The sequence below is a fragment of the Heterocephalus glaber genome, unplaced genomic scaffold, assembly GCF_053883595.1.
Source record: "Heterocephalus glaber isolate CG9 unplaced genomic scaffold, H.glaber_assembly_v1.0 deba00001531, whole genome shotgun sequence".
Taxonomy (NCBI): Eukaryota; Metazoa; Chordata; class Mammalia; order Rodentia; family Bathyergidae; genus Heterocephalus; species Heterocephalus glaber.
Window position 1 is genome coordinate 7,318,198 of NW_028258329.1, and position 27,736 is coordinate 7,345,933.

Genomic DNA, 27,736 nt, shown 5'->3' on the forward strand with positions numbered 1-27,736 from the left:
AACCTGAAAAGGTACACGGGGACACTGTCCTTTCACTCGTGCTCGGTTGCTCACTGAAGTTTGCTGAGCACCTAGTATACACCAGATCTGTGTTAAGCACTGGGGACAGAAGAATAACCAAGACACACAGGGTCCCCACTGTCTCAGAGGTTTGGGCCCCATGTGGCACAGACATCAAACACAATGGTGGAATTGGTAGCAACTGCAATGGAGGGAAAGAACTGAGACACTGGCATGGGTGGTGAGTGGACGTCATTTGGCCTGGGGTCAGGGAGCGAGGTTTAAGGAGCTCAGAACCAAGCTGAGCAGGACCTGAGGCCTGCGTGGAGAGGCTGCAGGGGGAGGCACACTGTGCTGCTTCCTCCTGTGGCCGCTGCCCCAGGCAGGATGAACAACTAATTGTAAAGCTAGCAGGGTCCCTAGTGCTGTCCACCATGGTCCTCAGGAGCCCCTGTGCCTACACACACACACACACACACACACACACACACACACACTACCCACCATCCCAGACCCAGGCCTGTGGGATGACAGCAAGGTACAAAGGTGTGGGCTGTGCTTACCAAGGGCCCTACCTAGTTAAAGACACGGGTTTTGGCATAGATGGTACATTGAAGTCTGCTACAGCCCATGTGTATCCCCTCCAGAACTCACTTTTGAAACCCTAATCCCCACCATGATGGTATTCTGAGGCAGGGCCTTTAGGAAGTAGTCAAGTCATGAGGTGCAGCCCGGTGTCTCTGTAAGGTGTGACACAAGAACGAAGATTTTTCTTTTTACCACGTGAGGGCACAAACTATGAGATGGCTGTCTACAAGCCAGGAAGCAAAGCCCCACCAGAAAGCGAATCTACAGGGTCCTTGACCCTGGACTTCCCAGCCAACAGACCTAGAAGTAACTATGTTGATTAAATCTCCCAGGGTATGGCTCTTCTGTCCGAGGAGCACATCTGAAGAAATGTGTATTTTGATGGATTACTTCATCCTTTCTGTATTTCTTGGAGTAAGGTATCTTGGATTCACAAAACTGAATACATTTGAAAATGTATTCACCAGAAAGAGTGAATTAGGAATGTCTCGCCAAATGTTTCCTATTAGTTAAATTTAACTTCTACAAGGAAGGAAGAATACAGCTCTTTGTGTTTTAATTTTTGTTGATAAACACATGTTTGTTGATTACAAACAGGTAAATATATCTAGTTACCCTTGGTTTCAAGCTCCCATAATCCCTAGATTCCTAAGGAATAGCCATAATTAACCTTCCATTTACACTTAAGGTAACCGACTGTTCTGGCATTTCCCAGGACAGTCCTGGTTTTAGCACTGAAAGTCCTGTGTCCTGGGAAACCGTTTGCCCTGGATAAAATGAGGTGGTTGGTCATATCCTGCTGGCCCTAGGGTTCCAGGTTGTGGTGACAACATTTTTGCCATAAGCTCTCCAGTCTGTACTTGATTACAAGCCGGTTGGTTTACACCCTGTCTACCATGCTTTCCAGTTCTGGGTCGATGATATCGAGTTCTGATTCAAGGGAGGAGTCAGGGGATGGCAACTTTCATATATATTTTTCCCAGTAATTCTGTCCCATCATAAAAACCTGCACAAAAACTCACATTTGCTTTAGAGTTTAAAAGAAACCACACCAAAGTTGACTGGAAACATTCATTCTCTTTAGGAACAATGTGGGGTTTTTTCCTCAGATTTTTATTTCTATACATTGTGACATTTCCCTTTGAGGGAACAGGTTAGCCAAATCAGCTTCTTAGATGATTCCATTCTACGTAGACATCTTAAACTGTCAAACAGCGGGAAGTTGACAAACATTCAATGAATACTGCTTTCTCTAAATAATCCTAAATAGGGCAACAGTGGCTGTTCCTGCCCTGTCCAACCACAACACTGATTTCTCTCGCCTCCAGAGTGACTGGTTTTATTGAAAGGAGCTGAGGGGGCAACTCAACTCGCCAGCATGACAAAGGCAAGCCTTGCTCCTGGGTAACCCAGAGACTTGAACCGATGACAACTCATCAATCCTCAGTGGTGAATGCTTCAGGCAGATATGCATTCCAACGTAGAGAGGAAAATTAAAATCTAAGATGCTTCTTTTCCAAAGTAAGTGAAATGGGTCATGATAGTAATAACCTGTTCACATCAGCATCCATTCACAAGCTCATGGGCTAGGATGGAGACATCAGCTAGGCCCACTTAGATTCATAGTCTTGTCATCAAATAGGAGACTGTCACCTTGGCCAAATCCTAATAAATCACTTAGACAAATACCATTGCCTGTCGCTGTAAAAATACATCACATCTCTGACTGTAGGAGAAATAAGGAGCCCCTGAACAAGTGGTCACCTGTCTACCTGTCTGACAGTCACTAGTTTGTCTGGCAGATGGATAACAAAGATTTAAGGTTGCAATTCGTATCAACTTCCTTTCTATACCCTGACTCAAGGTGTTTTTTAAAACCACATCATCTTGAGAGGTACACTGTAATTCTCCTCCATTCATCAGCTAAGAAAATTTTCTCCCTGGCCTATCTGCTGTAGTGGTTCCTGGGCCCAGACACAAACCCTGTTAGAGGGTGCTGGAAGATCGTCCCACACTGTGCCCCGCCACCGTCAGAACCTACCTGAAGGTGGCATCACCTCGGATTCTTCTTCCTCGGAACCTGACAGTTGGGTCTACTGAGCTGTTACAGGAAGCACAGCTTAGGCAGCATCCTTGAAAGCAACTGATGTGGGCTACAAGAACACTGTGCTGCTAGAGATGCTATCCCTATGTGACGCCACACCTTTAGAGATGGGAGCTTTAGAGACAATACCCATGTGTGAAATAAAACAAATCCAGACAAGCTCACCCTAATATCTTAAATGCAGTGGTGTACACCTGCAGGTCCACACTGCATGGCCCAGGAGTGGGGCCTTGGTCACCCTCCAGTGCTGGGTTGCAGGAAAAGTACCTAGCTCCTTTCTCCAGACACCTCACTCTGTCTAACACATTGCATGTTTCCCTGGACGGAACAGCCCCACTGCCAGGATTTCTGTTGAAAGTGCAAAGCGCTTCTGTGAGGTTGTTGCTTTCTTATTCTTCATTCTGAGCTCAGAAAGACCTTTGATCCATGAGTGATGGGTCAAGAACAGCTTCTCTGGGAGGCACAGTCCACCTCGAGTTGCAGTTTTCCTGCCACAACCAACCTGCCAGTTCAGCTGCAGTCGAGTTCCACGCACTCTTTGTGGTCTGTAGCATCTGCTCCCCTCCAGTGAAGCTGAACATCCTGCTGCTAAGGGTGAAGGCCCAGAGAGGCTCAAGGGTACGGGTTCTGACAGGAGCTGGCTGCTCCTGAGCTTAGGTGATAACAAGACAGAATATTCAGACTGAGCACTACCGTGACCTAGTACCACACAAAAGAAATGGTACTGTAAGCGATTCCTGATCTTCATTTCCCCCACCTGTGGGTCCAGTGGGGGGAAACCTGTGCAGACATAGCAGGCATGCTGATTTGAAATCCTCTCCATGAATAAGACACTATATTCTTTAAAGTGCTACACATAGAAAGCAATTCATTCAAGCACTGAAAGCAATTTCACTCTCTAGCTAGGTATTTTTTCCTAAAGTTGAAATCATTTAGTTTTTTTTAATATAGAGTCTTGAAAAGACTCTGGAAAGAAAAATGTATTTTAGTTTGTTATTTCATCTTAGCACATGCACACAAAATCTATTCTTAAATATATTATTTTAATCTGGTTAATGTTTAAGCATCTTGCCGGTTGGTAATTAATCATAGTTTCAAACGGATACAAGCCACGTTTGTAACCAGGTGCAAAACTGGTAGAAATCGCCTCCACACATGGAGCGAAAACTTCAGAAAGAGGAACTTTTTAAGACTAAAAAGATAAAGTGTTTTTCGTCAAAGTCACATCTCAAAAATAAAACTCCCCAGCCTTTAAAGGCACAAATTCACCTCAAACCTTTACAGATTCAAATATATTATCACTGCCTGGAGTTCTCTAACGAAAGTAAAACAGGAGAAGCTTTGAGGTGAACATCCCTTACTCCATAAAATAAGGCCTTTACCTGTTGGTTTGTTACCAAGTAGGATGCTACTTAAGATGAAATCTTTCTGCTTATCAAAACCACTGTCCATCACCCTCCTCCTCCTCACTGTCTAGATAGAGGAGAGCAACCTTCTTTTCATCTGAAATCACCGACCTTTGGTCTACCATTCTCTGCAGCTGCACCGTCTTATCAAACCTAGCTTGCTCCGTGCCCTCCTCTTGGTGTGCTTCATCCGAAGCAGAGGCCTGAGCGCTCACGCCAGCTGCCCAGTCCTTCCTACTGCCAGCGTCTCTCCAGGCGCCATGGTCAGATACACTGTGAGCTTCCGCTTCCGTCCCTGCCTCTTGTGTCCAGGTGGGGGCAGCCTTTCTGCTACTCACATCCATCTGAAAGGTAAAGGAAGTTTCTTTGGGCCCCAGGGCAAGCTGTCCTAGTGTTCTGCTGCTGTCGGCCAGCTCGCCTATCTCAGCGGGCTCCTGTGAACCAGCGAGTGCAAATGTCCTGAACATGGGTCCGTGGATGACAATGTGTTCTGAGGTTCTGGCCTCTGTAGGGCCTAGCTGAATGTGCCTGAAGGATCTGCTAACGCCTGATGTCATGTCTGCCCCTGACATGTCCCCTGCATCATGCTCCTGGGGTGATTCAGAAACCACCCTCTGGAATGTGCTTTTTTCAGTCATGAGGATTTTCCTACCGGAAGTGTAACTGTGAGTGGCCTGGGTCACATCTGTGGAGCCCTCCCTGTGCACAGTGCCTTGTGAGGTGCTGGACACCATGGACTGGGGAACCACCTGCTCGGTGGCTTGATGCCCCTGAGGCCTGATGTCAATGGGCCCTGGCAGCTCTGCAGTGTGTACAGATCCCCCTCTGGTGCTCCCCTCTGCTTTGTCTGGGGGGGGCACTATGAACTGGATTTGTTCCCTCAACCCTTCTTTTGGGCTAAGCTGGAGGTGCCATACAGAAATCTGGGAACTCACTGGCTCTTTGGTTGCAAAATAATCCCCAGCCCTCACTGCCCCGGACACAGGGCCCTGAAAACTAATTTCCTTTTCAGCATGAAACTGCTGGGCACCAAATGTGCTGTGCCTCCCCCCTCTGTCAGTGTCTGCAGACAGCTCTGCCAGGCCGGGCTCTTCTGTGCCCCCTGCCTCCTGCCAGGCAGAGTCGGGGCCTTGGAAGATAACTTGTGTGGGCACTTGACTTTGACTGGGACCCACGGTAAAGTGCCTCGCACACTGGCTGGCTCCTCGTACGCTGGCTGCCTGGCTGTGGTCCTCACTTACCTCCACCACCTCGCCAGTGGGTCCTCTGTGGGGGACTTGCTCAGTCCTCCAGACTTCAGTGGGGCCCAGTCTAATGTGCCTCACAGACTGGCTTAAGTCCTCCAGCACGTGTGACTGCATGAAGCCCCTCGGGCTGCTGACCTCCACCGTGGCCGACACAGGGCCCTGGGCAGTGGGTTCTTCCGGGCTGCCAGAGGCCTGGCCGGCATCGTTCCCCTCTCCAGCCGTGCCATACAGTTCCCTGGTGGCCCAGCGCTTGAAGGAAACGCCACCATCTTCCCTGTCCGGGCTACCAGGCGCTTGGCCTTGTCGCTTGCTCAAGCTCTCTCGTACCACCGACTCCACCGCTTTCTCTATTTCATCGGCTTCATCTCTGCTCAGCCCCTCCAGGTCTAACTGATCAGCATCCACGGTTTGGGAGAGGTTGACCTCAGCAACTAGGGTCACGGAACTGCCGCCAGTGGTCTGGAGTTTCTTCACGTCCACTGAGACGCTCCCTGGCTCACCCTGGCCCTCTCTGGTCAGGGTGGACAGCTCTGCCTTCATGCGCTCTGGGAGGGTTTCCTCCAGCTTCCCGATGACTTCTGCCAGCTGCTCTCGGGGCTCCTTGGAGAAGGTGTCCCTAATGGACGTGTGCAATTCGTGTGGTATTTTGATTTCTTTCTCAATGACCGTGGGCTCAGCATGAAATTCACCACTAGCTTCCTCCTTCCAATGGGCAGAGCCCATGTCGCCCCCTGGGGAATGTGCTGGAACATCTACGTCCTGCACGTCCCTCTCTCCTGCCTCGCTGTCCCTCTGTCTCCTTCTCCAGGTCCCCTGCACGATTTCATCTTGCCAGGAGTACCTGATGGTGGACTCTTCTTCGATGTGGATCTGCCCATACACCGAGCCTTCATCCTCTCTGTCATGCCCTGCCGGGAGCTCATCTGGAGTCGACACAAAATAACTCTGGTCTCCCTCCGAGTCACCTGCCTCTGACACTTCTTCCGCATGAGTCACGTTCTCCCCAGGTTGCTTGGTCCTTTGATGCTGATTAACTGAGAATGTGACATGGCTCTCTCCATCACGTTCCTCTTCCTCAACAAGCCCCCTGGAGCCTGGAGACACATCGTCAACCTCCTCCACCTGGAAGGGGCTGGAAAGCTCCTCTGTCTTCCTGCCTCCTACATAGCTCATGGGCTCTTCCACAATCTCCACGTTGACAACCTTTGCCCTGCCCTCTCTTCCTTTCAGACCAAGGTTGATTATGTCTCCTATCATCTGCTCTGCTGATTTCCCTTTCAGCCCCACTTCCTTGACATCCTTGCTTAAAAGGTATTCCAGACTGGCTTCATCAGAAACATCGATATCTTCTGTCAGTTTCGACTCCACGACTATCTCTGTCTTTGTTGTCCTTTCTTCACCCGGAAGCTCTTTCCTATCCACGTAAGTGACTTTTGTATCGGGGAAAGAGTTGGCAGATGCTTCCTCTTCGGGAGACTGGGAAAACTGCTTAAGGATGCTGGTAACAATGTTTTCTGCTATGGTTTCTGTCATGGAGTCGCCCTGCAGAGCGCTGGCAGTGTCGCTGGTGTCCAGCCTGAACCTGGTCTCTCTCGCTGCTGCTTTGCTACCCTTACTGTCACCAGCAGCCTTCTTTCTGGGTGTCTGTATGTCTTTTGGGGACACCTCTGATCTGCTGCCCTGGGACACTTCTAGACTAATGGGTATCTCCTTGTCTTTCACAGTCTTCTCCTTCAGTGACTCTTGCCCTTTGGCCTGCCCCCTCATCTGCTGGCTTTCTCTCTTTCTTGCTTCTTTATCCAACTTTGTCAGTTCTTCCCATCTTAAGTTTCTTTCCTCTGAGGCTTTCTCTTTTGAATCAAACATCTTCTCTTCTGGCTTCATTTTGATGGGTCCCGATCTGTCGCTCTCTTGCTCCCTTGTGGCTTTCGCTTCTATTTTCTTTTGCAAAATGATGGTCCTCTCATTTGACCGAGTGCTCTCCGAGGCATCTGCTGTCACACTGTCCCAGCGATCTCGGCATGACTCTTGGATGACAGTGGAACCTTTGGTTAAGTACATGGGGGCATCACTTGTAACTACAGTTTTTGCTCTATCAGGAAATGTTCTCACTTGAGCATCGGTATTTCTTACAAGACCTCTGGTTGGAGAGAAAGTCTGGAAATTGGTTTGACTGTTGACAGTTTTCTCATAAACATCTTTGTGCCGGGTAGTGGCTGAGGCAGAATATCTTGAGGCCAGGAACCCTCTTCTGGCAGTATTTCCAATAGGCATGGTTGTCTGAGATCCAAGGTACCCATTAGAATATGCAGTTGAGCTGTGATTTAAAGCCACAAAAGGTGCTTTCTGCTTTGGAAATAGATTTCTTTCATTTTTCTGTGATACTGAGTCAGTATATCGATAGGATGTATTTCTGAAATCTGTAGATATTGAACAAATGGCTCGTTAAGATGACAGGTCTTGGGCCGGGGATTTAGCTTAGTGGTTTCGCTGTCTGCTGCGCAAGCACTAGGACCTGAGTTCAATCCCCAGTACCAAAAAAGCAAAACAAAACAAAAAGATGACAGGTCTCTCTCTCTCTCTCTCTCTCTAATCATAAAAGCACTATTCCAAGTCCAATCCTACGGCTTCAAAATAAATACTATTACCACAGCTAGGTCCTTATTAATAAAATATTTTCAGTCCCCAAATTAGCTTTTTGATAGCTTTAGAAATCCTGTCACAATAACATATAGCACACTCAATACTTCTGCCTAGTACTTTTCTCTAGTTACTGATTTTAAAATATTCACGCATCTTGACAGAAGTGTCAGAGGTCTGGTGTTAAAGAGTAGCGTATGTGCCAGAGAAGTCAGAGGTGCTGGTGTTTGTGGCTGAGAATTCACAATATTATGATATTTCAGGATCATTAATTCCACTTTGTTGAAATAAGTTTATTTTACTCATTTCAGCAGAGAAGAGCTCTATAATTACAAAGCATGTAATTACTGAACACCAAATACCATACCTCTCCTCTGTCTAACATGCTTTTATTTTTTACTGGTTTCTATGTTAGGCCAGCAGGTATTGAAGAATTTAACTTTTAAGTCTTCTTGATCTCTTCCACTTTCAAATTTGACAACTCTTTGTCATTTGAAAAGGTGCTGGAGCAGAAAGCAGACAGGTTGTCAACACTGCCATCTGTTCTAATGCCATAATCCTGGAGTTGAGAGATATACTTAGGGTATCTGGCTACAGAGAGCTACTCTTCTGGGGCCCAGACTCTCCCGGTGCTCATAGGAATGGCAGCCAGGAGTTAGAACATGGCCAGAAGCCCCATCTGCACTGAGAGCGCCCCCTAGTGGTTACCCGTACCCTGATCAGGGACAGAGACTCCCTGGTCTCCCTAAGGACAGCCAAGGCCAGGGGCCTCCTTCGGATCCCAGGATACAGGGAAAAACTCGGGGCCAAGACATTTTCCACAAAGATTCCTCTTTTTCAGTCAACACACTGGTCTTAAACTGAGAATGCCCTGAAGATGAACCCCCAGGAAACAGTAGCAGTCCCCTCTGTATGTAAATGAAGGTTCAATGAGAAACATGGAAGATCACAGACTGGCTCTGGGCCAATCTCCTCTTGTCAAGAGGGCAACATTATTTTAGGCAACTTTACAGAAGACACATATGTGTACTGATAAGTACTGATCAATTCACTGTCTAGGAACTCAGCTGTGGGTTCACTTAAATACTTCTGTGTGGGACACAGAACTAGCTGGAAGCACAAAGTCAAATTTGGAGCTTCATCCCGGGCCTTTTTATCTCTTTCTCTTCCTTCTAGCTTATGTGATAGATTTCCAGCCTTATGCATCCACATGTAAAAAACTTAGGTGAAAAAGTAAACCTTAAAATTTGGTGAGGGAATAACTCTTTTTTATAGATGTCAGATGTTCACTGATGCCAGACAGGCTGGTTAATGACCATGTTCATGGACATCTTTGAGTTTTTCTTATTCTCAAAATTAGAAAGCAAACTTGAAGAGTGTTGTCTGAGACCAAATTTCCTGCATCCATAGATGACTAGGATCAAAGTTATTTTTCTGAATCCAATGACCTGACAAAAACATGAAGTGCCTAATGGGAACAGTGTAAACTAAAGTAAAACTACTGAGTTGGTGGGTCCCATGGGTTCAACATCTGCATATTCAACCACCGAGGATCAAAGATAATGGGAAAGAAAATGTACCTGTGTTGAACAAGTACAGACTTTTTCTGGTTATGATTCCCTAAACCATATAGCATAATAGCTATCAGCCCTGCATTTACACTGTGTTAGGTGTTATAAGTCATCTACAGATGACTGAAAGTACCCAGGACGGTGTGTGTAGGTTCTCTGAAGATACTGCACTGCTTTTTGTTTTTTGGAGTTTTTTGGTACCAGGGATCGAACTCAGGACCTTGTACTTTCAAGGCACGTGGTTGAACCACTGAGCTAACTCCCCGGCCTCTGCACTGCTTTATATTAGGGACTTAAGCATCCACTGATTTTAGTATTCAAGCATCGAGAGTCTGTGCTGGAAAGAAATGCCCCCAGACATGGAGGGACAACTGCATAGTGAACATACCATATACGTAACTTAAATCTGTCACTGCTTAACCAGAATTTCTCTAAGATTTTATAAGGCTTACAAGATTGTTTTTGTTTTTGTATTTTGGTACTGGAGATTTTTTTTTTTAAAGTCATCCTAGAAGTTCTTAGGTCCTTCTAATGAACACCAGATTCTCTCATGTCAGTTCCGTGGCTATTGGAAAGATGGCCCTGCCCTGAAGCTCGAGGTCTGAACTAAGAGTCCTCAGCACACCCAGACACATCTTCCTAAGCTGCCACCCCAACCGAAGGTGGCAGAAACAGTACAATTTCCCCCACCTCTGTCCCAAGAGGAAGCAGCTTCCCGGATGTTGACTACCTGCTGCCGAAGGGATACCTCCCCTGCTACTTACAACCAGAGCTTCTGCTTTGGAAAAGGGAAGTAGGGTCCTTTTCAAAGTTGTGACAAACAAGTCCACATCCTCACCTTTCACTGCCCAGCTTTCCACTAGCCCCGTGTTAGCTGGGAAGAGTCAAAATATAGGTTAGGTGAGCAAATAAGTTTATTAAGGACTTCTCCCACCTAACAATTTAAATTACATCCCACTAAAGTAAAATCTTTCTGGTACTGAACTATAGATGAACTACTGTGACCTGAAAACCCATAGCTAAGCCCTGCCCTTCTGGACAAGCAGTGCTGTCCTCTCTCCCCATGGAATGACCAGTTCAGATGGGAAAGCATTTGAAAGTTAAATAATGAGCTTTTCTTACATTTACCTTGTGGTACGTCTTCAATGTGCTCAGTCCAGATTAATATCTCTGGATTACTTTCTCCTTCCAATAAGGCCCTATAAAAAGAATTTTTAAAAATAACTCATTATGAAATGAAAGAGGGCGGAGAGGCTGAGTAAAAATGATGAAGATGTGATATGTATATGTTCCAGTTCCTGGAGATGAATGTAATCACGATGCATCACAAAAGTACACCAACAATTAAAAAATAAAAGAAATGAAAGCGAGAGCTGCCTCTCATAAAAGCATCAGGTAGCACCTGTTCAATATCTTAGGACTTGTGCCCACCGAGAGGTGGGGAGCTCTCCTGCCAGCCCCACAGACCGGGGCAGGGCTGTGCTGCCTCAGGGCTCCGCTCACCTCCATCCCTGGCACCCAGCACAGCACCTCCGGCCACCTGAGAACTGCTCAGCAGGGACCAGCTGAACAAAGAGATCGAGTGGCCAGGGCTTTGGAGCACTGGGGAGCCAGGGCCTCTGGAAAGCCTTCCCCACCGGGACAAGGAGGACATGCACCGGGCAGTGCTGGAGAGATGGGCATGGGGGACACCAGGGTCCAGCTGCTCGGGGCAGCAGGAAGGGATCCAGGCCACAGGCCACATTCCACATTGGGCTCCAGGGCTCTCGAACCGTTGCGGGCCCCCTGCTGTCTCCCTGGAGTCACAGGTCTGTGGCAGCCTGCAGAGTGGCTGAGAGGGGAGCAAGGAGTAACACTATTCGCAAGTAAGGTGGACGGGCTGCATCTGTGGTTTTCAAATTGGGCTCCATGGGGACATCTTGGAGATGAATAAAGAGAAGATAAGAGAGGTGCAGACCCCTCACCTCGCGTAGCTCCCCATGGGCCTCACTCCATCTGGAGTGCTATCTTGTTGGCCCTCTCCATAAAATGGTAAAAAATACCCAACTCGGTGATTTCTAAACTCTGAAATTAGTCTTAAATTACTATCCACACCCACCGCTTCAGGCCCCAGCCATGAGCAGGGAGTGGGCACAGAGGCCCCTGAGCTGGTCACTCCAGGTATCCCCGGAGCTGCTGGCAGCTCTAGGCTCAACACTTGTTTGGTTGCTAGAGTAACGTCATGAAGGCACTGACCCCAGTTTCCAGAAATACACTGCATATGGCAAAGGACAAGCAGGACCGCAGCCCCTTTGGAAATGCTGTAACAGTCCTGTGAGCCAGGCAGGAAAACAGCAGGGAGCTCACATCCAGGCAGGGACTTGGCAGCTCCTGCAAACCGCACGGAGACTTTTTCCACTGGGTTAACTGTGGCAATCCCCACAAATGCAAGAACCCCGGGGGCAGCTGAGAGAAAGCACAGGAGGCAGGAGGGATCCCCAAGGGCACACGGGTGGCCTCGCCAAGGCAGCTGTGACTGAAGTGCACGCATGTGTGGACACCAGGTCCTGGGCCCGGCCCGCCACTCAGGGGGAGGCCAGGAAACAGGACACTGCCCGATAACTGGTCCACACCCTCATGACTGAGCAGTTTAGGTTCCAGAAACACAAACAGCTTCCATCACCGAGGAAACCCTGAGGGCTGCATAATCAGAGGCGCATTCAGGGTGAAAGCCAGACCTGAGGGGCTCTATCCCGGGATAACAGCAGCAGAAGAGGGTCCATCCCACAGCTAAGGCAGCCCCTCGGCCTGGGGAGATGCCCCAGTTCTGGCTCAGGTCCTGCTCGGGCACCAAAGCTCCTCTGACTCACGCTGAGCCGGAACCCACAGTGGCTATGGGGGTTCTGGTCAGGGCAAGAAATTGAGCCAGGTCCCCCTGCAGGAAATATGTCTTCCCCCAGCCCTCAGGGGAGGACGACTCTGTTCTCCTTTTGGGGGAAATCTAAAGCATCAGCAAGCTTACACTGAGCTCAGGACAGGAGCAGGGCACAGAGCGCAGGCTGCTCCAGGAAGGGGGCTGAGACGCAGCATGAGCACCTCCCTCACCTTCGGGGCTCCCTGATCATGGCAGCACTGCAGACAGGCGCAACTCGATCTCTCAGCGCCACGTACTCTGTGGCCCTGGCTGTCCACAGTGCATAGCCCACCAGGAAGAGAGTAAGCGGCAAATCCAGGTGGCTGGGCTCCAGATACTGCCCCCTGCCCTACGCTAGGTCTGTGAGTCCGGAGATGGCAGCATTTTACACAAGTCAGGAAGCACAAATCTCGCAGGTAGACCCTCCACACCATACTCATGAAAGCAAACTCAGCAAATCTCCCTTGGTGATTTCATGCAGAACACCCCATCAGCGGTCTCCTATGAGAGTCTTTCCTCTGTGTCCCATCAGCAGTGGCCAGATCTCAGGAGGCTGGGTGGATGTTGCCTTCTCCACCCCGAGCGTCCAGCACAGGGCCTGAGTGCAGAGCTGGGCACCAGTCATGGAGGTCACACTCGAGATGCAGGTGCACGCGGGGCAGGCAGGGATCTGGACCCTGCCAATGTGGCCAGGACTCAGTGGCAAAGGCAGAAACAAAATGCTGAGATTTCCTTTAATGTTCTTCCTGGAGCAGTTTCAGGAACAGACGCTACACCTTTAAGAAGCGCATCCAGCACAGGGTTGTGAGGTGAGGCTGCCATCAAACCTGGCTATTTTGAGAGCAGTGAAGGAAAACATTGCCTGTAGGCCCTGGAGATGGCGAGAAATGCCAACTCGCTGAATCACGGGCTATTAGTGAGCATTTCACACAGCTCCACAGGTTGGCAGCCCCTCCAGCAGGAAAATAAGCAAATGGTAGGAAAACTTCAGTCCCTGGCCTCATTAAGGAACCTGACACAAGTCCACAATGCGAAAGTGAGCCGTAATGTGGCCTCTGGCCAGGCTCCAGGTCCTAATGGACCACCCACATCCTAACTGGCCCGATGGCAGGCTGTCTGGCACAGCTGGAATTTCAGGGCATATCCACTGCTGTTCACCCCTGCGGGCACAAGGGCCCCACACGATGCAGCCACATCAATGAGGACAGGAGGCGGGAGAGAGAGATGGGCAGAGATGTTTGTGGTAGCAGCGAGCTGCTGAGGGCCTGGGGCTCCAGTGTGGCCTCGTATCTCCTGGCTAACTGCAGGTATGGAGCTGGGGACCCTCAAAGCCAGGAGAAGGACCCCTCCGTGCCCCCTCACTGTGGCTGGGGGAAGCAGAGCTCCACAGATAGAGGGGGGCTGCCTCAGTCACCCCAGACACAGTGACTGGGAAGGCAGAGGAACTGAAAGGAGAGACCAGGTCTGCACCTGAGAGGGAAGAAGGCCCACCGGCTTTATGTGATGGGAAACCAGGAGGCGGCCATGCTGGGCCGTTTCCAGCTGTTCCCCTTGTGGCTGCTATTAAATCTCATCCTGAAAGTGCTCTCTAGGTCAATACCAGAGACTGGAAAAAATAATTGGAAGATCAACAGGGACTACAGTTACTCATAAAACAGAGAGGAAGGGCAGGGAGTAGTAAGAGAGATGGCTCTGGAGGTTGCCCAGAATCAAGTCCTGGGCCTACGACTTCTTAGTTCTGTAGGCCAGGGCAGGCTTCTCACACCTACTGTGACTCAGTTTCCCCATCTGTGAAATGAGGAGAACACATAGGCGTGCAGTGATAATCAAGTAAATAGGTGGAAACTTCTCAGAACAAGAGCTGCCCCGGAGTAAGTATTCAAAAGATGCTAGTTATTTATCATCATCCCTTTCTCCAACCTTAGGAAAAGGTTTGTCAGTTAATTAAAGGCAGTAAAGAGGGGAGGGGGTTCAGGATCATTTAAATTTATAAATAATTGAGTGTTAATTCATTTCTTTGGGTAGCAACCAAATATACTGGTTCAACTCCTCAATCATGTATCTCTAAAACTCCAAGATTTTATTTTTTCTGTTTTATTCATTTCACCTAGTAGCCAAGTAAGTCTCAGTGTCGGTGCATTTTTATAAGTCTTCAAAAGAGCAGGATTTAACTTGAAAAAAAAAGAAATGTATTTCTCCAGGCCTCAAGAAACCTCTAAGAAATGTTTTCCTTTCTGGCACATGAAAAGATACAGACAGTCTGAAAACTAATGGAGAAATATTATTAAAACTAATGGAGAGGGCCGGGGATTTAGCTCAGTGGTTCCAGCACCGGCTTCCCAAGCGCAACATCCCGAGTTCGATCCCACTACCGAGTAATAATGATAATAATGATAATGATGATAATAATAATGGAGAAATATTAAAATGACGAACATCAGAACACTAGGAGTTATCTGGTGCTTCATTAGCAGTCTGAGTCCTAGCATCCTCAGGTTAAAAATGCCATCTCTGCCCCGCGGGATCAGAAAGAGGAAAGAGGAGGCTTCGCATGACCACACCCTGCCGTGACACACACAGAATATTTTTCTGACTCCTTTGTTTCTAACTTAACCTTTTTTTTTTTTGGGTACCGGGGATCGAATTTGGGACCTTGCACTTGCAAGGCAAGCACTGGAACCACTGAGCCAAATCCCCAGGCCTAACTTAACCTTTTAAAAGGACTTTTGCCTTAAAGACCTCAAGCAGTACATCTCTGCATTACATTTTCATAAAAGCTGGCTAGGCAAGAATTCTTTCAGGGTTTTTCTTTTGGAAAACTATGCCTTCCTTTTTTTTAGGCGAAATTTAGAATAATCATTACATCCTTCACCTCCCAACACATAAAATAAAAAGCCTCTTTCTGAATCCTGTCCAGGACTGCAATCATCTGTCAATCTGACCAGAAATCTTGGCTGGGCCTCTCTTATGTGATGCAGTTTCCACATCCTTGGGTTTTGCAGTTTTTACACTGTTTATTCCTGAGCTCATCGTTACCTTGGTTTTTAAATCTGGATATTTTCCATTACATTTTCTAACAGCTTATTGCTGATGACAGGTTTTTTGTGGCTGTTTTGAGGCGGAAGCTATTTCTTTTGTAGCTGTGCTTCTACCAGTCCTCAATCTACAGCAGCTGAACCAGACCCTTGGGGCAGCGGGAAGAGGGCTCCGGACACTGTGGGCTCTGCCATCACTCCCGTCTCTGCCATCTTCATGTCATTGCCCAGTTCTTGGCCAGCAGGATCTGTTCTGGGTGGTCCAGCCTGCAGCAGCGAGCTGTGAGCTGCATGCTTCTCACACAGCCCTGGCCTGAAACCTCCCAGTCACTCGGGCTCCTCACCAACGCCCTCCCTAGCCAGCTCTGCTCAGCCCAGTACGGCCACTTCCACCAGGTCCTCATCCCCAGAACTCCCCAGCTCTGCCCCACTCAGACACACAGAGAGACCCCTCACCTTCACACCTGGCCACCTGCAGCCCGCCTGTCTGCGGCTGCTTCTTGGCCACACAGGCAGGTCGCCTGCCTGCCACTTGAGAGCCCTGCACTCTGCCTCCCCCTAGACCTCTGCACACTGCTCTTGCATTTCCCTCCCTGAGCTCATGTTCTTTGCCACACGTGCACCTAAAGCTCCGTGCTGCCTCTTTCTGCCAGTCCAGTTCCTTACTCCTCAGGTCCCAGCTGGGACTCCTTCAAGTCCCAGCTCAAATCTCACATCCTTTGAAGATCTCTCCAGCTTCCCTGAACATCTTCATCTGGTCCTGGTATAGTAAACCATCTTCACTATATCCTCGAGATGCGCAATCTGTCAATTTAACATCCTGTCCCCCCCCTTTATTTTATTTTATTTATGGGGGGGGGTTACTGGGAACTGAATCTAGAGCCTTTGCATTGAGCTACATCGCCAGCCCTTTGGGGGTTTTTATTTTTTATTCTGAGGCAGGGTCTTGCTAAGTTTCCCAAGCTGGGCTCGAACCTGCAATCCTCCTGTCCACACCCTGCCAGAAAGATGGGACTGCAGGTGTGTGCCGTGGTGCCTGACCCGTCTGACTTCTCACCAAACACACTGTGCCCCTCTTCTCTCCTCCTCTTTCCTCCCCTTTCCTCTTCCCCCTATTCATTTCCCCCTCTCCTCTGTCTATTCAACCCCCACTCCAGTGTCCTTCAAGACCCTCACCAATCTCGCCACCTTCTTTTTTTTGGTACCGGGGATCGAACTCGGGACCTTGCACTTGTGAGGCAGGTGGCAGAACCACTGAGCTAAGACCCCGGCCCTGCCACCCTCTTGAAAGCCTCCCAGATTCTCAAAACCCCCGTGATCTCCAGAAACCTCGTGTGTCTTGTGGGGCCTCCTGTCTTCTACCACTCAGATTCGTGTCATCTGATCTAGGCTCATGTTCCTCAACACCAAGACCATACCCGCCTCTGTGGTCCCCTGAGCCCAGCATGGCATGTGACCCACCAGGTCTCTCTGCAGCAGCTTGAGGGCACATGCCCCACCTCATGAGACGCTCAAGGCTTCCCTCGTACGGCTCTTGTCCATCCATGACCCACAGTCTTCCACCAAAACCCAGCTGCTCAGGGATACACGCAGGCCTGGCACTGTCACGACTGCCATGCCGGCTCAGTCCTCTCATCCATGCTGCCCTTACCATCGGGTTGTTTCCTGACTTCCCCTCCCAGCAGAACTAAGCACTGCCCCCTCCAGGAAGGCCTCCCCGCCTGCTTCACGGGCCTCCACTGTACCCATGGTGGAACTGAGGACGTGGGGAGAGTCTCTTCATCTTCTGCCCACAGCACCTGAGTACATGCAGCGCCTTTCTACTTCCACAGGTGTGGGTGGTGAAAGGCCTGGTTGAAGACCTGAAGTTCAAATCTCAGGCTCTTTTTACCAGCTGTGTGATCCTTTAGGTAACAGCTTCCATGGACCTGGGTTTCAGGCCTCTTTGATGAAGTTTTAAAGATTGGAGATACTGTCTACTAGGCACTTAGGACAGGTGCTGAACAAAGGACAGCTGTTAGCACTTGCCATCTATGCATGGTCAGCGGTACAGGCAGGTTACTCTAGGATGCTAACAAGGACGGACAGGCAGACGGTCAAATTTAGTAATATGTTCACTGAAGAAGCCAGAGAGCAGGTACAGGAGTGTTCTTCTTATGTCTGAATGTTTCTTTCAGCTCTTCTTATGTTTGAAATTTTTTATAACAAAATGTTGGGAAGAATTAGAGAGCTTATTCAAGTTGACATGAATCTGCAAATTAAGGAAGCAAGGACTAAGTTGTGTTGCTCATCTAGGGTGTTTTCAGGTTCAAATTCCACCCCATACCAGGTGTCTCTGCAGGATTCTGTGACTCAGGCAGACCAGTGTGGCCCTGTGGGGACAGTCACACATGCTGTAAACAGGTAAGACCCGTGTGGGGCCTGGTGTGAGTCCGTGTGGCACCCCGCATCCTCGCTCTCCTACACTTGTCATTCTTGATCTCCTGCTCCAGGGTTCTGCAGTCTGGCTTAGTGCTTACCCTGCCTGTGGATTGCTTTGCAGGCAGCAGTGTGCTCACGAGGCTCCCTTGGAGCCAGCAGACTCAGGGTGGCTCTGGGATTCTGTATTTCTAACAACCAAGGTCTCAGGCTGCTGTTGCTGCTGGGCACAGACTCTATGTGCGGTGAGCCCAGGGCCAGTGGCTCTCTGTGCTGGTGGCTCCTGAACACCCCCATGCCTCCCCATGCCCCCAAATCAAATCAGAATCTCTAGAGCTGGGCCCAGGGGTCGATGCCATTTTAGGGTCTCAAGCTGCAGCCCAGGCTGAGAACCTCAGCCCATGCTTTATCTCGCTTTTCTCCTCTAACTGCTGAGTGACTGCAATCGACGCACACTCCAGGAAAAGCCTCCTGATTGTGTCCCAGGTGCCAAGTACCTCAGTCCCACACGACCACCACACTGTGACAGGCAGATGGGAGCGAGCACAGCCCCGCCAGCCTGTAGCTATGCCAGGCCCAGCACATGGCTACTGCTAATCACACCTGCAATGCGGGAGGCAAAGGCGGCGGCCCTGCTGCCTGTGCCCTGGCACTGGAAATTCTCACTCACGTGCTCACCTGCAGGGCAGATCATCTGTCTTCCCCCACCACAAATGGGCTGATGGTGCTGGAGAAAAACCTCCAGACTTGAACTCTGACGTTTTCTTGGTTTCCATCCGAGTGTGATTACTTTAGGAAATCATACATTTGCTTATAAATTAATTGCAAGTCTGTATTTGGAAATCATACATACGCAGTTCCGTTATTTTATGATTTCATGTTTCTCTTTCACTATGAAGCCTCCGGGAAGAGCCAGATAGCTGACCTGGGAAGGACTACAGGTCCTGGAGAGCTGGGCTTGGTCAGCAGAAAAACTGCAGCAAAATGTCCGGTAAGCTTTGAGGAGCCCAGATCCGACCCCTATCCCTTCCACACAAGATGTGCACTCAGGCGACCCAGAGGATGCTAAGCACTCACAAAGCTGTTTTGGGAGAGGGGTAACGGCCCCCTGGGGAATACCAACAGGAAGTCAGAAGCGCGAGCATTTCCAGTCTCAGCTTTGGCCACTGTCGGCCCCTCTGCCCCATCGGGCTGTGGCCATCTCATTGCCCTCGGTAAAGCAGGGGTGGGAGGAAGGTCAGCTTTCTCGAAAATGCTGGGTCAAGATTTGTAAAGATCTGGTGGACACTTTAGAGAAGGAGTAAAGTCCATTAGATCAAAAGTACACGGACCCACATGGGAGTTCGAGCAGCTGTCCTCAGATTCTGAGCAACGGAACAGACTCTAGGAAAGAACCCCATTGAGGATGACAGGGCTTACTTCAAGACTCCATGGAGATAAGATTAAACATGCCGGGTTTTGGCTGTTACAAAGAGAGGAGTTCTACTCAGCTGCCTATGCCTTTGATGCCCAGGGCATCTCCTGGACTAAACCACAGAGCTGGAGCACGCGGGCCAGTGGCAATTCTAACACTGATGCAGGGTCGTCTGCCGCTGGGCAGGCCAGGAGCATCCAGGCTCCTGCCAGGGCTCAGCATTTGCCCCAGGCAAACTCAGAAGGTGGAAAGAGGTGCAGTGAAATCGATCGCTCACCTCCTAAAAGCACTGATGGCTCCAAATGCCTAGGAGATGGCCACACTAGTCTGTAAGTGGGCTAGTGAAATGCCAGCAAAAGAGAAGCAATAAACTCTGTCCCTCCCGATAGGACAGTGAACAAAAATGGCTCACAATCGATGTCCTTGAAAAAGCTAAGCGGGGAGGGCTGCAAATACCCTACCAGAAAGGCAGGCCCTGGCCTCTAGGCAAGCTATCCACCTTGTCCACCTGAGCACTCTTGTCTTTTTAGGACCAGAGCTGCAGGCAGTACAAGGCAGGAAACAGGCTCAGCATCCCAGTGAAACAAAGCACAAGATGAAAGTCTCCTGATTGCAACCCAGAGAGCTATTTAAAAAGGAAATGAGGAAATGTAACCCTCTCTGTAGGGAAAAGATCCCCTGACCTGGGGTGTTACCTAACCGGGCACAGATGCAGTCCAGGGGCCTGCCTGGCATCTGCCCTAGCACTGCACCTACTATGGGCCGCCTGCCTCTCGGTTCCAGTGGCCATGACTCAGAGAGGCTGGCCACATCCACATCGGCTCTGGGGCATCTCACCCTGCTGTCAGGCTGGGGCACAGAGCCAGAGAGCTGGGCCCAGCACCGTTGGAACCACTGGGGAGGAGCCCCTCCTTGACCTAGAGCTCGAGGTTGAGTGATCTTAAGCCTGCTTGGGCCCAACCTGCCATCAGTGAGAAGGGCTCGAAGGAAGAAAGAGCCTAGTGGAGGTCGGGGCAGATCCCCATCAACTTCCTCCAGCCACCTTGGCCACATGCGCTGAAACCCAGGGCCTTTTTGGTTATACGAGTAATAAATTCCTCGTATAACCTGAGCCAGTCTGGGAAGGGTTTCTGTCCCAGTGAAAAATCCCTGATGTCTGTTTCTTTCCCCCTGATCACACCTGTTTTGATGCATTTCTTATGAGCGTCTGTATCATCTCACACAGCATGTATGTGCATATGCAACCAATCAATCTGGCAATTCTTTCCGAGATTTCCAAGTGTGCCAAAGAAGGGCCTGGGGGAAGACACTGGGCTCTGACCCCGGAGCCTGTGTCCTTGCTGCAGAACTCAGCCAAAGTACAGCTCTTGGTGCGAGGAATCAAGGCTTAGCGCCAGGAGCACCCCTCAGGGCAGCTGAGATCTTCCAAGGGCTGTTGTGCCCACGTGAAGACCTCGTCCCTTCGCAGCCTGCTTGGGCACAGGTGGGGGCTGCCCGATAGCAAGGTCCCTCTTCTCAGATGGAAGCAAGGGCTGGGGTGAAGCCAGGCTGGCACAAGTCTTCCAGAAAACAAACACAGTGAGGCAGGCCCCAGGCTGCAGTGTGGACTACAAGAACGCACTTCCACATACCCAGTCTCTTAACGGGCAGCAAAGCAACCCAGGCCACTGTGATATGCAGAGGCAGCCTGATGCACTAGGCCTGGGGCCTGTCCTTGCTCTGTCTCCAACCAGAGTCCCCTCCTTATCCTCTCCAGGCTTAACCCTGTCACCTGTCAGGGATGATGCCATCGAAACACGGGATTAACAACTAACTACGTCTTCTACTCTTCTGCCAGGACAGTTGCCAAAGCCCATTCACACCTGCAGTCCATTTGTTCTTATCACCATCCTGAGTGAGGCAGGCATCGTGCCTACTGTACATGGTTTGGCACAGGTCTGGGTCAGGTCTGACTGGCTCTGGCCCTCACCAGGCCTCTCATGTGGACAGGGGTGCATGGGTCCACTTCAGTGACCCAGAGCAGAGACCAGCCGCAATGTACTTAGTACCAGGTCCAGCAGGCCCAAGGGCTCCATAGTGTTGAGTTTCATCATCATGCTTGCAAGAAGAAACCTAGGCCCTTGGTGGTAGCAGCCTTGCCACGCATGATGGCTGCCAGGAAGTAAGGGGCACTCCCCAAGCAAAGATCAATGACCAGCTGGGGACAGGGAGGGTCACATGAATGGGAGAAAGCAGATCTGCCCAGGATCCCTGCATGCTGCCACCTGCTCAGCACTTAGCCCCTCTGCATGTTCCGTGGCCTTTCCATGTGAGCTGCACAAGTTGAATTCAAGTGAATGTCTTGGTAAACAAAGCCAGCTTCACAAGAGTTCTATGCTAATCTCATGACACAGATGCACTTTTGCGAAGCCAAACTTATGTGGAGAGGGCGGGACAGGGCATCAGTGCCCTGAGATTTGAAGCAACAGCCAACAGGCACATGGACTCAGGCCTCCTGGGCCTAAATCCTGGCCCTCCACTTTCTAGCCCTGTAACTTCTCTAATTTTGTTCCTCTGTAAACACAGTATCTAATGCACCACGTTGACATGTACAAGGCTCTTAAACAGGGACCACGACACAGCAACTGCAAGACTCGGTTGTTACCTGCCTGGTGACCTGAGAGAGCCCCTGATCTGTTCCCACTGAGCCATGCCAAGGGTCGCTCTGCTTGTCACAAAGCCACAAGGATGCCCCCAAGGCTACAGTGAGTTCATCACTGGATTCAGCATGGACAGGGCACAGTGTCCTTACCTGTAGGTCGCCACCTCCAGGCTGAGGCCAGTCTTCACTCGCACAAGCTCCTGATAGTCCCTCAGTCTCTCAGCCATGGCCAAGGTGAGGGCCTCCTTCTCATCCTCCAGGCAGTCAATCACCCTCTTAAGAGAACAGAAGTGTGTTTAGATCCAAGTACTTTATGGGGTTGAGCTGAAGGTACCAATACTGCAAGAAATAAAAAGTGATGAAAAACCTCCTGGCGTATTACACATGCACTCACTGGCAAGGATGGTTTCAAAGACTGTTTCTCTTCTGTATGGGAGATTTTTTTTTGTATAGTACTTGGAAGATTTGGACAGAACACTTACTTCTCTGGACTTTCTAGTAATAATGAATGCTAAAGAGTTTGTTCAGATCATCTGTACAGTTTAGACTCTGGTATACCTAACTGGTCAACAAGATGCTGTTGAAAATAAGCCATGACTACATTTCAGAGGATTTTACAATACTTGAGGCAGAAGTCACTGAGAATTGAACTAAAATTGCTCCCAAAGTCATTATTTCCCCCATAATACACAAGTAAACAGATACAGAATTCTTTATATCATCCAGAAAAGCTGCTTTAAAATCATCTCGGGAGAAATATATTCAAGTAGAAATGAACAAACTCAAACTTGGATATAAACCTTCTTTTCGCATCTACTTGCACAATGCAGTTAGCATCACTCCCTGGTACTTCTTCCTGGCCCCCACACCGGTTCATCACCTCCATTTCTCCAGCTATTCCTGGCCAGGAGACGAAGCTGCCCCGTATCCAACTGTGTTCTCTCTGAATGCCATGAACTAAACGAAGCCACGCTTACAAACACTTGTCACTAGAGAATTAAAAAACTGTAAGACTACTGAGAGGGAATATGTTTTCCTCGCTGCTGGAATCTGGCCACCAGAAGCACCTCACAAGATTCTGAGGGTCCACAATAAATCTGTAATGTCTGTAGAAGGAATGGACTTGACCACGACCTCACCCCGGATTTATTACTTTCAAATGCATAATCATCATGCAAATCGCTCTGCTTTCTATAGTAGCTCCATTCCAAGCCAGTGGTTGTGTTAGGGTCTCTCTGTATAAAAGGGTGCTAAGCCCACTTAGCTTAAAGCAAAGAAGTAAGTTTAAGAACCACTGACAATGGTCCCAGAGTGGAAACATTAACCCCCAAAGCTGGCACAAAGAGCAGATAATGTAGTTCACCAAAGCAGACCACTTGCCAGACTGGATTTAAGTGACAGAGATATATCTATGACATTCACACATTCTATAATTAAGTCTCTATGTTAAAATCTTATGTTCCCCTGTTTTAAATTCAGGTAGAAGGTCAGAAATATATATATATATATATATATATTATATAATATTATATATACTATTAGTACATATATTTCATGAATCATATATTAATTATATATCATTAATATATAATTATATAGCTTGTATAAATATATAATATTCATTATTAAATTACAATTACAAATAATAGAGAATATAGAAAATTTGATCTAAGCATTAAAAGTTGAAGATTTGTCATTTATTCTTCACAAATAAGTTCAAGTGTCACTAAACTGCTTAGAAAAAAATATTATATGAACTCAATTCTCCACCCACAGGTCAAGACTCCCCAGCTGTGCCAAAGGGGGTTTCTCTGTCCCCACCGAGGACACAGAATAGCTCTGCATGCCACAGAATATGAAAAGGAAAATTGAACTGCTTCAGTCGAAGCAAGAATAGTTGCCAACACATTTCCATCTGACTCAACTCTTCCTCAACTGTCAAAGGAAAACTGGTTGACTTTTGGAAGCAGGCACAGAGGAACATAAAACTTATTGGTCCCTGACAGTCTCCATAGAAACCATATCAATCTGGGTGATCAAGTGAAGCTTCAGCTTTGGGCCAGGTCAGAGCGCTGGGACACCAGACGCAGTATACTAATTCCAGCCCAAGCAGGAGCCTTCTCACCTCATATTGCAAAACCCTGAGACAGAGGTCACATGTTTTAGCTGATTCACATGTAAAGTGCTGGGAACTTGACTGTCTATGCAGCAAACATCTCTGGCAGGCCTGCGGCATGGGGCAGTAGAGGTGTGCAGCCACCTGGGAAGGACCACCTGTTGCAGGGGCCTCAGGCTGCAGAGGGGACCAGAGGCCAGGGAGACACTGGGCGCTGCGAGGTGCCAACCCCCTCCTCTGCCTACAGTGCCTGCTCCTGTCTCCCGGTGGGGGGTCCTCTGAGGGGACAAGGTAAATGGGAGAGATCTCATTTAAAACTGTTCTGACAACAGCCAGCTGCAGGGGGCTGAAAGCACCACAGGGTTTTAGGAGGAGGCACCTCTGGGCTGGGCCTTAGGAGCAGTTAGCATTCTTCCAGGAATAAGGAGTGCTAGTAGCTAAAGGCTCCTCTTGGACACAGCAGGCAGATGAGAGGAAATGGGCCCAGGGATCAGTTGCTCATGCACTGGAGCCTGGGCAGGGGACCGTAGTTGGCCACCTTCACACCAGGTGGTCATGTTGCCTCCCTTTCATCATCTGTAAAATGGACCTAACTGAGCAGAAGCACACGGAAAGTGCTGTTAGTAATAAAACACTCAGCATGGGAATTAACCTAGTTTTAAGGATACTTTCTGTCTCCCCTGAGTATCTGTGGAATTTTTTTAAAATTCGAGGCTTGGGGTTAGATCACTGATTCTTACTCCACGTAGTTCTGAGTGCTTTTTTGATTGGTGTTAAATCTTTCAGAATGTAGATTAAAATATGGTTGCTTTAAGCCAACCAGGAATTGCATACGGTAGTGTAACATCCAGTAAAACAAAACCTCCACAAATTGGAGCTGGAAATAATCCACGTCCTTACCAACTGTCCTTGGTTTCTACTTTTAGGGGAAAGGAGCAAATTCCAAGACAGGGTATCGCCGGCTGGGAAGCTGGGTCCTATGTGACCTCAGGAAGGGCCCTTCCCTGGGTGGCCCAGGGCCTTGAATGGAGGAAGGGTGGGCAGTGGTTCTAACTCCACTTCCAAGTCCCCACGTTGTCCTCCAATCAGGGTAAGTCTGCTTTTCACTGTCACAAATTCGGGGTTCCAGGGGGGAACCGTCAGGGGGATAAGGACTTTGCTGCTAAAAGGAACACTGAAGCCAGAGCTTCAAGGTCTGAAACGAGCCAAGTAAAGGATGAGATTAAGTCCCCTGTCACGTTATGGTTTCTCATCTCCTCTCCAGGGCTTTGAACATTGAAATCCTGGTGCAGTGCTGGGGCTAAGAGCTAATCAGTAGAGCGTTGGTGATTATTTGTGGCTGCCTGTCACATCGCCAGTCACTCCACACCAGCTCCCTCAATGCTCCCTTCTATTTTTTAAAATCGCACAAATTACTCTCTCTTGAATCCTCAGCTCACAGCTGCAAACTGCTGTCTTCAAATCTTCCTGATATTGTGCCCGTGTTGTTTCAGACTGTCATTCTGGGAACTACTGATAGGATGATTTGGGACTATTTCCAATTCTGGCCGAGGCTGGGCAAGGCAGGAGCCAAACACCAGCAGTGGACTGGGTGCTGGGCACCGGTGCGGCCCTCGGGTGTCAGCGGGGAGGACGCTGCTTCTCTGAAATAGGAACTGTTTGTATCAGTCCGTGCTTGTAATAACATCCCGCCACCGGGACCTGTCTCCCTCACTTTTACACTACCCTGGGAGCTGACATCAGCTAACACTGTGAGCAAAATACCTCCGATTCTTTTCTGATCGTGGTCGGTGCCCCTGGGGGCGGGGTGTAAAAAGTCCAGACAGCCACGACCAGCTGCCTCCAGCTGAGAAATCATTCTGGCAAAAGAAAACCCATTTTGGAAACTAACTTAAAATGGGCGCCCTCCACGTACGGACCTACGATTGTCTTGAAACCTCCCAGCTCGCAGACTATCCGAGTGGGAACGCACCGTCACTGCTGGAAGTCAGGCAGGTTTCTCGGTCGACTTTTGGGTCTGTCTACGAGGTCTAAGAAGCACGGGAAACTGAAAGAAAAGCCCGGGGCTAACAGAGTGGCTGTCAGGACATCCAGACCACGGGCACGGCGAGATCTGAAGTTAACTACCAACCTAACCAGATGATGGGGCCGGGCTGTGCACCAGGACCTGTCTGTCCCGAGAGCCTAAGGGACCTAAGGACCCTGCCCTTCTTTCTTCCCTGGCTGGGGAGACGCCCGGGCCCTGGGGTCCCGCCACGGAGCAAAGAGGCTCTCGGCGCCCGGGTTCCCAGGTCTTTCCGGGCGAGCTTTGCCCGTCCTGGGCGCCGCACCCAGGGGGGACCCGGCCGCCTCCCTACCCCCACCGAGGGCCGGGCGGAGCGGGCGGGGCGGGGAGGCGCCGCTCCGGGCACGGACCTGCCGCTCCTCGGCCCGCAGCCCGTGCTCCTCGCGCAGCCGCCGCAGCTCTTCCTCCAGCCGCACGCGCAGCTGCTCCAGCTCCAGGGCCTGGCGCTGCAGCGACTCGGCCTCCTGCGCGCCCCGCCGCGCCTCCTCCTCGGCCTCTCGCCGGCTCTCCTGGCCGCGTCGCAGCGCCAACTCCAGCTCGCGCACTTCGTCCTCGTACAGCTGCACGCTCTCCCGCCAGGACTCGGCCGCCAGCAGCGCGCAGCTGCCGTGCAGCTCCCGCAGGCGCGGAGGGGGCGCGGCGGGGCGCGCGCGGGCTCGGAAGTGCACGGTCAGGGCGGAGGCGCGCGCGCGGAGCTCCCGCACGGCGCGCTCACGGGCGGCGTCGAGGCCGTGGCGCTCGGCCTGCAGCCGGCCCAGCACCGCCTCGAGGGCGGCGCGCGCGCCCAGCGCCTCCTGCAGCTCCCGCCGCTGCGCCACCAGCTCGGCGTCCAGGCGGCCGCGGGCAGCGCTCTCCTCCGCGCCCAGCCGCCGCAGCTCCCGCAGCTCCCGCCGCAACGCGTCGCGCTCGCCCTCGGCCAGCGCCGTCTCCCAACTCAGCGCGTCCAGCTGCGCCCGCAGCCCGCGCGCCTCCTCGGCGAAGCGCGCCTGGCCCTCGGCCCACAGCTGCTCCTCGCCGCGCCGGCCGCGGAGCTGCTCCTCCAGCAGCTGGTTCTCGCGCTCCAGCTCCCGCACCCGGCACACGTAGTCGTGGAGCCGGGCGTTGAGGTCCCGCAGTTCGGCCTTTTCCGGCCCGGTCTGCAGCCGCCACGACAGCATCTCGTGCGTGCGCAGGGCTCTCCGGCCGCCCGCTGCCCTCCTGCCCGGATCTTGTCCCCTCCGCCGCCTGCCCCGCTTCGCCGGCCCCGCCGTCGCCCCGGAGGCCCGCAGACTGGGCCGGCGCTGCTGAGCCGTGGCACTTAGCGGACTGGGCGGGAGGTGCGGGGCGCTGGCCACGGCCTCCAGCCAATCAGAGCGCGGCCCGGCGCGGCCTCTGTGGCCGGACAGCGCCCCCTGCCGGGGTGACCGCGACGCCGCCAGCTGCGCGGCGCAGCCGCTGGGTTATTTGCTACGGGCGGTGGCTGGCTGGCCCGACAGGGCTCGCACTGCCTACTTAAGGCACCCAAAAGTTCTGCTTTCGCGGATGAAGAAGAAGCCGCCACTAAGTGGGACGTTCTGAGTAGCGGCGAACCTCAGTACTGTATTTGTGGGATACTTCTC

The 27,736-nt window shown here is 50.6% G+C and overlaps 1 protein-coding gene across 2 annotated transcripts; it reads right to left on the minus strand.

The window, feature by feature from the left end:
* Window positions 1-1,680: 1,680 nt before the first annotated feature.
* On the minus strand, window positions 1,681-27,411 carry Synm (synemin). 2 transcript variants are annotated; one of them, XM_004852703.4, is made up of 5 exons: window positions 26,489-27,410; window positions 22,108-22,232; window positions 10,685-10,755; window positions 5,340-7,765; window positions 1,681-4,442 (listed from the first exon to the last, which is right to left on the minus strand). In XM_004852703.4, the coding sequence occupies exons 1-5, from the start codon at window positions 27,293-27,295 to the stop codon at window positions 4,128-4,130; spliced, it is 3,744 nt and encodes a 1,247-aa protein (XP_004852760.1). In that variant the 5' UTR covers window positions 27,296-27,410; the 3' UTR covers window positions 1,681-4,127. The 2 variants fall into 2 exon arrangements, with proteins under 2 accessions (XP_004852760.1, XP_004852759.1); XM_004852702.4 differs by having other exon boundaries at window positions 1,681-7,765; window positions 26,489-27,411.
* Window positions 27,412-27,736: the final 325 nt, after the last annotated feature.